Here is a 15,878-nt window from a genome sequence, read left to right on the forward strand (position 1 = left end):
GATGAAGCTAGCACCTCATTGTATAAAAATGATTCCAGATTTAGCAGTCTTAACTGCAAAGGCATCCTTCCACCCTGCTTAAAAAAAATGCATGAAGAAAAACTAGAGAAGATTCTCTGCTACCAACTGCAATTTGACTGCAGAATTATGTAAATGGGGAAGGTTGAGGGTTTGCTGGATGGTGGTGGGGTGGGGTGGGTTGGTTGGTTTGGCCTTTTGGATTTTTTATAAGAACAGATCTTAGGTGTAAAAAATTAGAAAGGCTACTTCACAATCTCCATAAGCATGTTTAATTTACATTGCTACTGAAAGACCCAATCCCACTTTGCCCTGCACTTCAGTTCCTGCATTATGCTGGCTTCACAGACACACCGCTCTCTAGTGAGCGAAACAACCTGCCAGACTCTTGATTTGGTAAGTTTGCTTTCAGACAGATCAACGAGATAATTCAACTTACCCTGCAACTTCATGAGCACTAGAAGCAGTATGAGTAAGGACATGATGAAGCCAGAGTTGCAGGGAGGGCAGACAGCCCTTTCAAAGGAGCAAAGTCTTAGATCAGCATAAACTTATCGGTAATCATATCACCAGGGGTTGTAATGATTCACTGCACTTTCTACTACAGGTTTCTCTACTTCCCTGTCATTCTCCTCCCCCAAGTCAGGCTTCCACTATCTCAGTGTGATGTGCTTTCATAATATATTTTACATTTATCCTGGCTTGAAGTACTCCCCACACACATACACCACCCTTTACCCCCACATACTCCTCTCTACTGACTCCCAACCTTGGCTGAGCTAAAGCTTGTTCACCCATCTCCTGTTAGCTCCTCAAACAGTTGAAGGAACAGATCAGATTTAAAGACAGCTTCTGTGGCAAAGTTTTCTTTTAGGGCTATATAATCTGACATTTATTTTACAACACAACAGGAGCAAAACTACTTTTAACTAATCCCATTCTTGTCCTGCTCAGAAAACTCCCTCCAAAAGTGGTCCCGACACAGCATCTAAAAGGTCACCCCTTCCTGTTGGATTATTTCTCATACAGAATAGTACTCCAAGCCTGCTCACTGTGAAGCCAAAGAAATATTTGTACCAACATAGTGCAAGAAGTAACACAGGAGCAGGACAGTGCTATTTTTGGCAACGATACGACCGTAAGAGCACGTCAGCACACAACTTCAAGCCAAATCAGTTCCCTGATTTGGTTCACACCACACTCACTTTGCAGTACAGAGCGTTACACTGGAAGAAAGACGAAGGAAGTATCTATCCCCCTCAGGAACAAGTAACAAGGAATAGATTAATACCTTAGACTGGTATTACTGAGCCCGTTGTATCCTGAAATTAGAGTTTAATAATGCACATCTGACCGATGGCCTAGTTAGTAAGAGTTTAAGTAGAGAGGTTGTTTCTTTAGTCTTGAAAATTTTCAGATTTTCAAGCATCTCTTAGTTTTGAAAAATCAATTTCAATATCCATGGAAGTAAAGAAATGATGAGGTATATAAATTTACACAAAATACACAAAAATGTATTCTGCATTAGCTTAGACCTTGTACAATGATTTTATCTTCAGTGTATAATTATGAAATCAAAGAGAAAAGAAAAAACGTGACTTTTATCAGAAAACTACACTGCAAAAGGGTGTAGTACCCCAGTTACAGGGTAAGTAGCTACCAAGCACAGGACACAATCAACACAAAAGAGGAAGCAAGGGAAGTATCAATCCAAGATAGTGGTCTGCTCAGGACTTTGCAATACACTCTCTACCCTACAGTACTGAACTTTGTAACTACTAATTACATCAATATTCATTGAGACGATATTTCCATTTAATCAGTTCCACTTTAGATTGAGATATTTTCAGCTTTTTCATTCTTCCTTCTCCCAAGCAAGGATTTTTTCTGAAAAATACAGAAAAAGTCTTGAAGTATTTGGATTGCTGACTGATGTATTTAAATGCCTAAATTTTAGTTGTTATGAAAATCCGTCTGCATATTTTGAATGTGCAGTTATTAGTCTTGCCACAAGCCAATTTTGTAAACATGAAAGTCAGATTAATGCAGTGAGCAGTTCCCTTGATTTCTTTTTAAATTCTTTTCTCCTAAAACATTTCAGTTTCTGCAAAGAAAGTAGCACCTAATTTACACGTGCACTTACTTTCTTTAGAAGTTATTCTATGGACAAGCATTATAAACAAAATACTATGGAATTATTTAACATAATGGTTTGTAACGATATGAATTTATTAATTAAAGTTTTTTCAAATAATTTCTAACTTGATTTGAATATGGAAATTCAGAGCTACAAATGGACACCGACTTCTTATTTATAAAAATAACTGTATTATTTCCATCTGAAAACTTACATTGAGGCCGCTCAGACCTCGAGTTAATCGACATGTTTTTAGTCACGGTATTTTTCACTGATCAAGAAACCAGGTTACACAACCTGCTGTGGCAGCACAGGATATTTATTGTTCTATATCTGCATGAAGTCCTTGCCTTGTTACTAGCAGGGTTGCCTTTTTATTCCCCCTCCCTTCCTCTCCTCCCCCCCACCCCTGTTTCTAAGTATAGTGACAGCCTCATCAGGGTTTACTAGTAGCAGCGCAAGCTCAGTGAAAACCTGGGAAATCTAACTGGAAACACGAGAGAGAGCTTTATTTGGCAGTGCTAAAAAAACCTGGGGACAAATGGCTAAGCGGCGGTGGAAGTGCAGGCTGCACAATCAATAGGCAGAGAGCTGGATAGAGGCTCCCTTCGCCGCCGGATCGACAATCGACAGCTGAGAGACTATTTTTTGCAATGGTTGACTAAATATGGTCAGGGAAGAGAGAGGCACAAGAGAGCCTGTTTGCCTGGGAGTGCATGTTTCAAATGCTTAGCTGCCTATAAAGCCGTAACAGTTTTGCTCGTGCCCTCTAAGTGGGAAATACGGTTAGTGTCTTCTGTAGTGTGTCTGCGGGAGCCCTGACCTCGCTAGCAGACTTGACCTCTGAAGATGGAAAGTAGCTTCAACACAGACCTGCCTACAGTTAAGCCTGGAAACATAACCTCAAGCAAGAAAAGATGCAGTGCAATATCTAAGGAACTAGAAGAAACCAATATTTGCCGGGGGAGGGGGGGAGACGATCGCTATTTTTTTTGGTGCCTTTTTTTATTTTTTCTTTTGGAAGCAACTCCAACTTTTGGGGGCTTGGTTTTGGTCTTCTGTTGGGTTTTTATTTTTCTTTTTGGCTGTGATTATTTTCATCTGACAGTGGGCTAAGTTCACCTTCCCTTGGCTTCCTAGCATCTATCCTTGGAGTCTTAACTCTCAGTCCAGCAGACATAAGGTATAATTTCTATACAACATCATCCATATTTTAGCATTCAAACAAAGGCAGAAGGTGCCAATTAGGCACCCATCTTCATGTTTTTTTTTTTTTCCTTTTAAGTTTTATCTATTTAAGGTGGTGAGGTACTGTATGCACCGACATTCGCCCCCTTGCCTCCCCCTCCCATGTAACGAAGAGCTGATTCAGCGAATAGAGTGAGAGAGCACTCAGGATGAGATGGCTGCTGCTGATGTGTCTCTAGGTCATTACCTCTCTTCCAACTGCAAATGCTGCATGATACTAAGCTTACAGGTAACAGAACATCAGGAGACCTGCATTATTCTGCACGTTTAAAGGATGCCTATGACTTTCTGCATGTGTATCTTATTTACTAGAATGTTTTTTTTATTGTTATATTAATCCCTCTACTCTGGGAACAGCTTAATTTTGAGTGTGTTAAAGTACCAAGCATTTGTAGTGTAAAGAGCAGGTTGAAAGAAAACGACGTTAGTCCAAATTTCATGGCAAAAAAGAAAAAAAAGAAACAAACCCCAACTTGCTTGGTAGGCAGAATTCATTTTAAAGAAGATAAACTAATAAACTGCAATGCCATTAACTGGTTGTTCATTTCAGTGAAATATATTCTTATCTTCCTATGCACAACTAAAAAAATTACCAACTTTAAAAAGAAAACCTAATAAACAGTGTGGTAATGCAATGCTGAGTTCTCAAATAGGTCTAAGCAAAATTTTCAAGGTGCTTTATCTCAGATGTACATGAAAACAACCTACTTAAAAACTAGAATGTGACTGCTGTGATTCTAATGCTGCATTGCTGATTCTCCTTGTAGTACTGTGCTAGCTACTGCTACACTCTGATTTGCTCTCTATCAGCTGCACTAGGTTTTTGTCATGAGCTGCAGAAATTCTTACTTCCTCTGCTCTCAGCTTTCCTTACGACTATTACAGTAACTAATTCTTAAGCTTATTTCAAGTTTACCTTCTAATGCTGTAAAGACAAAGCTTACTCTTTACTGTAACCCCAATCAGCTCCTGAAATCCAAACTAAGCAACTATAAGCTATATCTGACAATTCCTTAGAAGTGAAAGCCATACTGTACATCAAATATTTAACTACCATTCCAAAACAAGTCGCACAGAATCTTATGGAACTTGGGAGTTTGTTTCTTTTAGTTGTTTGTTTGGGGTTAATTTTTTTACTTGTCCTAAATATTTCAAGTGTGGACGAGACTTTGACTGAAGCAGGTGAGTGCCAGTTTTAAAAAATGAGAAAAGCTGCTTGCAGAAGTGTTGAATAGGTATTAACTTTCACATGTGACCTTCGGCCTAACAATCCAAATCCTGTCACAGCAGTTAGAGGTTGTTTTCTTAATTCAATGTCATCATCTTTATGATAAGCAGGATCAACGGTGACATGTGCTTTTGTGTTTGGTTTTTGTTTGGTTTGTTTTGTTTTGTTTTTTTAAACCACTCTGAAACACAGTGTAACTAAGTACAAACCTGCAAAGAGTTTGCAGAATACCGGATGGGATGCAAAAAGCATGAAAGTGGGATTTGGGGTAAGAGAAGAAGTTTTATAACTGCCATTTCAGACAAGTCTATGCTTCCCTTCAGGACACTGAAGATGCAAACTGTACGCCAGCATGAAAATCTGCTAGAAGACCTGGGAGGAAGCTGAAGCTTTTTACAATGGACTACAACTAAAAATTCCAAGAAAAGACGTTGCAAAGCTACCAGCCATTCAACTTCTGTCCACTTAAACATGATTACCTAGAACAAACAGCAAGAGACTGAAAAAATATGGAAAAGCACTTCTGACACCAATGCCATCCCAAAACAATGAACTATAACCAGCTTTAAGACACCATGCAGGTAAATTGCATTGCAAAGTTCAGTTAGCATAGTAAGTTTATTTTTTATCATCAGTTAATCATAGCATAGTTCTTCCAAAGAATTGTCAGCCTGAGTTTTACCTAATGACAGCAACAGAATTCAGCGAAATACTTTTCAGGTTCATCTGACAGGCAGACAAGCAACTCTGTGTGTACCTGCTCAGAGCACATACTTCTTTATGTACCCATATGAACATACAATGCTATGGAATGTAAAGAAGTATGTATTTTTGGCAGGCAAGGAACGACCAGTAAGAGGAAACTAAACAGCTGCTGGAAGAAACAGGTTTCCCTCTTGTTTGAATGACATTCATGTGACAAATTGGCCTGCTAAGGGTCAGCTGGTATTGCCAAAATAACCCATACTTGTTACTAACAAATCACAAAACATTAAATTAAGTGACTATAAAAGCGGCTAGGAAGAATTGTTAACAGCTGATAAGCAGAATATTAGTTGCAAACAGAATTCAAAACAAGGCTGGAAATGTAATCTTGAAATGCACCAATTAAGACTGCAGCATAGCTGCAAAATTTATCATTACCAGTACTCCTCACTTAATAGATCCTAAATTAAACTTAAAAGACTGATTATCAAAATGTATCTCATCAAAAACAAGCCACTGTTCTAGTAATCACAGCCTGTTCTGTGTATTTCAGATGGTAGTACTTAAATTTGCATCTACCATAGAATATTTACTCCACAGGTTGCAACTGAGACAAGCATTAACAGCTAAGAAATTATAGCTGTGATTTAGAGAAAATAATTGCCAAAATAACTGAGTATAATAACTTCTGCAATTTAATAAGACTTAAGTTAGAATTTTCTCCAAATCAGCACTTATTATGCTCACTGAGCTCTTCGATACAAAGTGCAGTGTCAGGTTTAGCACAGAAAGTGACAATACAGAGATTTCTAGGCCACAGTTGCTAGTCAGCAGATTAAAGCTATTGACAGATTCCTAAATGAAAACACAAATGACAACTACAACCTCAAAGGTAAGTTTTCTTAAACATTATTTTCAAATAAGCTGTATTTATTTTAAATCCAAATTTAAGAAAATTGGCCTTGAAAATATGACTTCATAACATCCAGAAAATTTTAAGAACTACATCAGAAATAGTTTAGCATCTGTTTCAAGTTCTAAAAGCGGTATTAATTAAAACATATGGGTGCATACCATCCCTAAGTAAAGACACTCAACATCAAATTCAGGAACAAGGGAAAAACACAAGGAAAGAACTCCCTGTTCGTCAATCCAGCCATTCCCAACAGCAACCTTCTAAAAGCAGTTATTAAATAGGATATGTCCACGATACGTAGGCACATTTGGCCCAGATTAAAGATTCTAACTGTACTCCTTTGTTTACTTAAATGACTGGAAGAAAAAAATCCAAAACCAAAAACAAACCAAAACAAACAAGAAAAATAAACAAAGGCAATGTATAATTTTTAGACGGAGAAATTATTTTTAAATACTCACATAATTCTCAAATAGCTAATAATATATATAGCCTGATATTTTTAACACCTGAAACTACATACTAACCTAAATACAAGAAGAAACATTATCTTATCTGAACGACTATCTTATCTGCTTAAGAAAGCAAAATATCAATATGTGTTTTAAAGCTATTGCTCTTACAAGCAGATATTTTGACATGAAAGCTACAGTTATCTTAACATCTAAATAAAAACCTGTTTTTAACTGGGAAACAGTAGCTTTTCTGAATAGAGCAATGCTACTGAACTCGATTACGATCACAGAAGCAATTTGGTATTACTAGCAGCTTCATTGAGGGGTTAATTGCTAAGCGTCTAGTACTTTTCCTAAAGAGTTTGTGTGCTCAGCACCGATTGATTTGGCTTCCACTATATAATGAGAGTAATTTTTTTTAACAGCTTAAATTTATTTTGAAAGGGGTTTGGTAACTATTTGTCATACTGTGTTCTTTCTTGTATAACACTGCACTGCTACGCCGAAACAAAATGACAGTTCAGAGTGATACAGAAGTTAAAATTATATGTTGACATTGCTTCCTGCTAGTTCATGTTAGCATATCTCTAAGAATACATATCCAGTCACTCTAAAATGTCACATCCATCACTTAGATCAGCTGTTCAATTTTAACTGAGCACACGTTGAACTTTGGGCATCTGCTGACACAGTTGTAACTCAAACATTTCAACTGTGTGACTGACAGGGATAACAGATGCTGACATTATCAAATGCTACACGGCTTTTTTTCCACGGCCGTTTTTTGTCCCGATATGGCCAGTACATGAAACTGTATTGCCATCCAAAAGTGCACTTGAGCAGCTGTATCTGTAAAACAGTTCCTCTATAACTGGTATAAATAGAAACTCATTTTATAGCCATCTTGATGCTTAAGTCCAAGCGACACACCTGCTATCTTTCTATTAGGATACATGGTGTTGGGAATATATTTACATAAATCTTCTCACCAGCATCAGACTATGCAACAAACAGATGTAGACTATCCTTGACACAGTCATTACTAGTGAATGGTTTGAACTAAGGTTGTCCCCTACTTTCCATTGTAGCTCAGGAAGAATTCAATATATGACGGGGAAAAAAAGCTATGTGAGCACTCACAAATATATTAGGGACCTCAATTTAGAAGGAATCAGATGCAGCGTCAGATAGTTCTTTAAAAGCTGTATTTTTCTGGCATTGAACTTTTTTACATATACTACTAAAGTTAAAAAAAAAAAAAAGAAAGAATGTATCCTGCTATATTATATAATCATTCCTAAAAAGTTAATACTAACCAGAGATATAGGAATGGAATTGAAAGCACTTGACATTTATACTTGTGCTAACCAACTACAGCATAAAAGCAGCTGCAAAAGGGAACCTGCCAAAAAATGAATGGGGGGGAGTGTGGGGGAAAACTGAAACCTTCTTCCCCAGTGAAGTTTAACATAAAGAAGTAAGGGAGCTCTCTACATGATTAGAAATTTTAAGACTTCACTTTCTAATCTAACCTAAAATTTCATTATTGCAGACAAGAAAAAGTTAAAACTGTAACTTTAATTTGATTTGAGACTCGTCCAAAGATCCTCAAGGAAATATTCAAGGACGGAACAAATCTATCCAGGCCTTTCTGGTATACAGCTTTTCATTTTGCCATCTCCAAATTAGTGAAAGAGTTAAAAATTTGCATTGACAACAAATTGTGTAACACAGAAGAAAGCCACATGTTCTTTGTGAACTGTTCATGTGCCTAAAAACGTGTTACTGAATTATAAGCTCCCTGCACTCCAATGCTTTGCTAAAGCTGGTAAAATGGAACCAAATCACCTCTTCAATGGATTTGGTCCCCTTCAACCAGCTGTAGCTATGCATTGATCACTACAGGATTTCTCATATTTTTAAAACTGGACATGAAGCCTGCTCAGCATAATTATGTAGTCCCCGCTGCAGTTCAGCTCAACTATTCTAGGCAGCCTGAAGACAGAAGGTAACAAGGAGTGTAGCAAATTCTGTATTCCGAGATTTCAAGTCTGTATTTGTAAATAAATAGCTGCTGGTGTTTAATATTATGTTTACATTCAGTGAAAATTCATCTCTTAAAACATTTATAAAGAAGATAGGTAAGCAGTGAAATAAACACATTTTCCAATGATTTATGGTCTCTTGAATTTTTCCTCTGGTGCCCTTTGCAGCAAAACTGACCAGAAAAACACCAAACAAAAAACCCCATCAAAATGAAACGATCATGAACAGTCCTGATAGGGCAGATCTATGTTATGGGCACCCCTCTTTTCCTTCCACTCCCCCTGCTTTTTTTAACTGCACAAGGGAGGAAACTCTACAGGGAAGGAACTGTATTTGCCATCTTGTACATGTCAGGCACATTATTTACTATTTAAAGATAATAAATTTGTCACTGACCTCAACAGCTACAGGCTAATCTGCCATCTAATTATAGGCCTGTTCATGGAGGTTATATTTTTTCTCCAAACCGACTTGAACAAAAGTATTCTTTCAAAGCAGTTTCTGACATAGTACTTAAATAAGAGGTTTTTGCACTCAGCTTCAAATAAGTTTAACTTACTGTCAGAACTGCAAATATAAAAGCAAAAAAACATTTTGACTGGTTTAGAAAATAACTGTACAACTCTCATTACCTCACAACTTGTCTCTTTGGGGACCTACATGGCAACACAGCATGTGAGTCCTGGAGACACTCATTAACACTAAGCAGAGGTGAGAAACCCCATCTCTCAATTAAATCGCTACAGTTAGAAATTGCATTGCCAACCCGTTCAAACCATCTGCAAATCTAAAAACAAGTAAAGATTTCCTAAATAGTAAGAAGACCACGGGGAAAACTCACAATTCTGTTTTAAACCACAATCTCCTACTCGTCAGTTTATGAACATAAAGATGACGTACTCCTTGCCATTGGAGAGCAATACATAAGATCTGCGTCTTACTCCAGGATTTTAATTTTTCAGTTTAAAGTCCAGCAGAATTTATTGCTCTGAGAACTGATTGTACACGTGTGTGAAGTCAGGTCAGCTAAGAGCAGCCTCTATTTAAGATCCTAGCTGCAGAGTGAATAAAGCTCTCTTCACAAGATACAATGCAAATCTAAAACTAACTGGGGCAACGGATATAAAATACGCCTACACTTCACAGTCATGTCTTCAGCTCAAAAATCTGAAGTCACAGGTATGCGAATAGATCAAACATAAGCAAGAGATGATAACATGGTAAAAATATCCAACCTGTACCATACTTTCAAATTTTATTATCCTTTTTTCTGTCTGAAAAAAATGTCATTAACACTGAAGAGGCAAAGTCTGCCAAGTTTTTAGGTTCACAGTACTGTGAAAGAAATACAAAGTAAATGCACTTTTAATATGACTGACTCAGTTAAAAATCATGAACAAGAAACCATGTATTAAATAAAAGTTTAACTTCCCTACACTTAGTTTAAAATTTCTTTTCAGCTCTCTCTCTCATGCACAAGTTTAAAGCTACCTACAGCACAAAGTAACATTTATTCTACATTTCAACCTTATACAGTAGCATAGAAAACAGAAGTTATGCTTCTGTACCAATTCACAAGGTACGAAAAGTAGGAAAATACAAGCATAGCATGCTCTCCAAAATACACTATACCTTAACTTCCAGAAAACATTGCCAAACTGTCATGGAAGATTAAGTGCTGAGTAAAATCTAACTTATTTGACATAAACTGCTATTTTTCTTATAATATTTACCAAATATTCAAATGTTTAGCATAGAATATATTTGTTTTGATATGAAAAAAGAAAAACTTTGGAATATTCTTCTGAGCACAATTTGTGTGGGGTTTTTTTCTTGGACATCTATATCCCTACTGTTCACAAAGGTCGGAATTCAGGCAAGAAGAGGTTTTGCACTGAAAATGAAATTGGTTCCAAATACCTATTTGACATAAACTGTAAAAAATACTATAGAAATATATTTCACTTCATTGTGGTATCCATGCACTTAAAATATGCATTTATTTTATTATCATTAAAAAGGAAGATGGATGTGGACTTTATCAATACTTGCATATATAGCAAGCACTGAAGTTTTTAGAATTATAGATATGCACAAATGCATACACATTTATATACATATATGAATATAAGTTTAACTTTTATAAAATAACAAGAGACAGTAACATAATATCTTCATATATTTGAATATATAAGGAATTTAGTGCACTATATCCATACAAAGTACCACATCCAGAAGCCACAAAACCTCCAGTTTAGGTGGAGAAGGAAAGCTTAGATTAGGAAAAATAGGTCCTAAAGTAAGGTTTCAAGCAGATTTTAATATGTAGTGTTTGCGATCCATAGCAGCTACAAGCTGAAGTTCAGGGGGTTATTTTTAACAGTGTTTTAAACAGCTTGTGCTTAGTGCATTTAACAGATGAGTAACAGCCATTGTTCTGTATCAGATTAGGAAAACAGGGGCAAATATAAAACCTCCATTCAGAAACAGGTGAGTGGCAGAACTACAGAATCAACAATGAAGGTAACAAGTGTCACTAAAGTCTTGAAGAATATAAAACTCAACTCCTAAATGAATTAAAACCTTACAATTATTTTTGGCTGCAGGAGAGGAATCAAAATATATTTCTTTTGGTTTCATTTTCATACATTTCTTCCCAGGTTGATGTCTGACACTGGGAGTATTACGTATTTTACACGAAACTACTACTTTTATGACACAGCACCTTGTGTACAACATTCTCTTTCTGCATCCTTTCAGAAACGCTCAGATGGAACTGCAACCAAAAAAGAATATCAAATATCAAGTGAAACCCTATGTATGGGGGGGAACCCACGCACAAATAGCTAATGCTGGAAATATTTCCCTATACTTCCAAATAAAAACTTTTTTAAAGGAGAGAAGGTTCTGGGGAAAACTGCACCGTGCCTCACATTCTACCAACCATCAAACTGACTCGGTGGGAACTACAACTTGGATCCCTCCATCAAAGGAGAAGTTGGCCACTCCTAAAACATTCACTCACAGAAAAACCTTCATGCCTACAAAGAACATTTTTTCCCATACAATTTCCCTACACCTCATGTTGGATCATGGTCACACAAACCAACTACCACAAGAGCTGAGGAAAAGCACTGCACAAAAAAAAAAAACAAACTAAGAAAAAATACCCCACCTAGGTAACTGAGACAGAAAACAGTGCTCCTGGCTAATGCCGTTATGCAAATATAAATAATTCACATTAAGGGAAGAAGTTACCAAGTCAGATTTCAAAAAATTGTCTTTTGAATGCCAAAAGTCAGCTTTCTTCACCTGGTCCTTGACATGTTCTCCTGAAGACTCTTTATGAGTACTGTAGAAAGCAGTAAACACATTTCTTGATCCTATCAACACTTCCAACCACTATTTCTACTTTGGGAAGTGCAATTCCATTCCATATACATATATAAATATTTACACTTCTTAACTATCAGTCTTGATAGCAATGTTCTAAGAGACTAACCCAGATTTTAATCCCATACACTAATACAGGTGGAATTTATACTAATATACAGCTTTATTTGTCCAACTTCACTCAATGGAGAAGTAAAATTTCGTAGCAAACAAGTAAACACATACATTTCTTTTTGTGCAAACTATACTGAATCCTCCATCACCATATGATAAATTACTATTGAAGTCTTGCTAGAATGACAGCTTTGAAAAATACTATTTATCCACTATGTAATAAGCAGCCATGCTTCACTTTAATGAGACAGAGACATTTGCTAAGGAGGGAAGGGATAGGAGAAAAAAAAACAACCCAAACTCCTCCTTCTGAGTAATTATAACTCTGAACTTAAGAGGTTCCGGTCAAAAAGGTGTGGAAAAGAAACCAACAGCTCTTTACTAAAAATACATATGTGTGTATGTGTGTAACGCAACAGAACAAGCACCAGCTCCGTGACCAAAAGCTCCCCAAAACAATCACGCGCCCCCGGCCCCTCGGCGCAGTTACAGCCACCCCCAGCAGGGGGCGCCGCGGGGGGCGGGGCTGCGGTGCCGCACGGCCATCCGGGAGGGGCGGGGCCAGAGCGCTTCGGTAAGCCCAGGGAGCGCTTGGCCGACCTCCAGACCAGCCCACACGGCAAAGGGCGGCTCTCGGTCACAGCAGCTGGTCTGAGACACCAGGCAGTGCACGCTGGGCCCGGGGCTGTGGAGGGGGCAGCTGGCAAGGGACGGAGGTGCCGGTCCATCCAGAGAAAAAAAGCAGGGAGACCAGAGGAACAACGAGAGCTCCTTTGGTCCTCAGCAGCTCCCAGGAGCCGTGAGGCAGTGGGCAGAGGTGAAACCAGGACCTCCCTTAGGGCTCGAAGAAACCAATGACCCGTTCGAAAAAAATGAACCCAGAGCTTCCTCCCCACACCGCTCCCCGAGTCCGCACACGAATCAAAGTCCCACCCCCAGAGGAAAAAAAACCTGAGCTCTCCCTTCCCCCCAGCTGTGGATACAGAGGGGATGGAGTTTCCCTTACGAAGTTTAGCTGGTGTGCCGAGATTATTTAGCATTTCAATGAGGTGGTTGTTAAGTCCCAGACTCGCCTAACAATGGAGTCTTAGCTTACCAGCAAGAAGCAGTTGGTATGGGAAAAGTCACGAGGAAAAAATAAAAAAGTATAAAGCTATGACAAACCAGCAACACAACTATTCCATTAAGTTCTATCTATGAAATAGTTTTTTAACGCTACCCTAATTGAAAATTGAATGTAGACATATAGTATGCAGCTAGCATAAAACAAACTATGCCTTAAACTGAACTTTTTTTTTCAGTTGAGCTGCTATTTAAAAGCTAAAACAGGAACTTCCTTCTATATGTACTTCTAAGAAAATATAATTAACTTTTTCTTATACTGACAAGTATAATTTAATGCAACAATCCCCAGATCACTTTATAACTGTACGGTATGCTTAATAATTATTAAAAAAAATATTCCTAGAAAACTCAAATCCCTTTGCCAATTCCAATATTCAAGAAGGGAAACACTTTTATAAATCCTATCTCAAGATTCCATCTTTAGATCTTACTTTGTGACTTATCAAAACTTTTACTGGCCGAATTTTACAGCCATGACAGGAAATCCCCAGGAATCTGGAGTTACCTGAACACAGGTTAAACTGAGCAGAACAGTAGCTTCATTCTAGTAACGGTGTCCAAGTATTAGAAAGATGCACAGTTAAGTAACGTTACAATTTAAGAAATACAACTACATGCAGATGTAAAGATCGTTTGAAAGAATACCACTGTTCTATCTTCCTGTGCACTTGCTTTCCTTTTACAAATGATAAAGAATAATCTTTAAAAAGAAATCTTTACCTAGGGTTTCCTCTTAGGGCAGCATGGTGAAGAGCATTAAACCCATTGTTGTTGGTGATAGTAACATCTGCTCCAGCTTCCAGCAGTACAGCGAGGATGTCATCACGCTTTTTACTTATTGCATCATGAAGTGGAGTGTCACCTTCAGAATCCTAAAACCAGAAATAATTGGCATCAATTTCTGCATGCATCCACATTTAAAAAATGCTAAAATATCACTAGGAAAACAGACTACAAAACACAAAACAGCTCTTCAAGACCTGAAAGTGCTGTTATACTGCAGAGTTCAGAGCAAGCTCCTTCTTCTCTTGCTCTAGTTTTGCAAATGTTTCAGTGGGTAACCCTACCTTGGGCTCCAAAATTCTACAGTTACACTACTGCCAGAACTACATTTTCCATCCAATAGTACTAAACACTCTGGCGTAGATACCGACTTCTCTATGCCTCATAACCAGATAGGGTTGATGCCCATATTACAGTTTATGCCCTAGACTAACAGTGAGAAGACATATCCATTTAAGCCTATTTGCAGCTATATGGGAAAAATCTCTAGATTTATGCTTCCAGTAACATTCTCATACCATATAAGTAAGGAAGCCTTGTGTCATCAACACTGAGTCAGCCACAAACTGACTAACACAGAAACTGAACATTTTAGCAATACACTAGTACGAAACAAATCTTTACAGTGAGAATAAAAAACTGCCAAAGAAAAAGTGCCAGAATATGGAAATACTTAAACTACTGTGAACCAGTTTGCCAAAACTAAGTTGTGTAACTTCATATCTTTTATTTTGTTTAATTGATCATATTTCCTGAATTTACTGTTTACAGACTAACAGTGAATTGGCTAGAGTAGTAGAATGCTGGCCACATAAATTCCAGTCATGCCTCAGTCTGAATCTCCTGTGCTCTCATCAACCAAATCAATCATCTACTCACATTTGCACATCACAGTTCCTCAGCACACACCTAGAATCTGAAAGTCTAGTCTTTTCAACGACAATTATATTTTCCAGATGGAGCACCATAGCACCATTCTACTGAATTTTTCAAAGCAAACAAAATTCTATAATTTAAAGTCAGGAAAATCCACTCTGACTACCCATACATCATTAAGTGATATGCAGTGACCCTTTACTGGTCTCAGCACATCCGATTCCTTATTACATCTACTGTTCAATAAATACTAAATAAGGTCTGGATGGACATAAAGCTCAACTTCAGCAAGATCAAGACAGTACCTAAAGAGTCAGGTAAAACCAGATAAATAAGCAATCACTATATTCACTAATTTCAAGAAAGTTTTTGTTCATCTTCTTCTATGTGCATTTACAGCTTAAAAAAAAAATCTCTGCTTGTGGACTTGGCAAAACAAGGAGGTAATGTGTTATTAGTGCATATCTGTATTTGCCCAGGCTATTATACCTTTTTTTTTCTGATGCAAACGTCTTCAAACTTACCCGTTCTCATTAGTTTTACTAATGCAGCGGGATGCAGTTGCATTCAGCTCATGCAGAGCATGGATACCTGCTTATTTTATAGCACATTTCCACTCTACCTTCTCAACAGGACATTGCACTTATGTTTCAGCTTCCACCACATTCATTATAGATGAAACTACCTGTGAAATATGGTACTTGAGATCCTATGCATGAGGGCTTTCTGGATAAAAAGCTTAACATTTAAAAGAATCTGGCTAAATAGTTATCAATGATAGGTCAATTTTGAGGAAAAAGAAAAAAAAGTTTCTTTAACAAAACATTCCGCAGT

At 37.5% G+C, this 15,878-nt stretch overlaps 1 protein-coding gene across 3 annotated transcripts in view; it reads right to left on the minus strand.

Annotated features, from left to right (window-relative positions):
* The window catches only part of MIB1 (MIB E3 ubiquitin protein ligase 1), a 73,894-nt gene that overhangs the window by 23,823 nt on the left and 34,193 nt on the right, over window positions 1-15,878 (minus strand). For all 3 annotated transcript variants that reach the window (XM_050333785.1, XM_050333774.1, XM_050333766.1), the window contains exon 12: window positions 14,106-14,257. In XM_050333785.1, the coding sequence (XP_050189742.1) occupies window positions 14,106-14,257 (152 nt within the window). The remainder of the gene's footprint in view (window positions 1-14,105; window positions 14,258-15,878) is intronic.

Source organism: Myiozetetes cayanensis, unplaced genomic scaffold (assembly GCF_022539395.1).
Source record: "Myiozetetes cayanensis isolate MyiCay16 unplaced genomic scaffold, myiCay2020 scf1, whole genome shotgun sequence".
NCBI classification, from domain to species: Eukaryota; Metazoa; Chordata; class Aves; order Passeriformes; family Tyrannidae; genus Myiozetetes; species Myiozetetes cayanensis.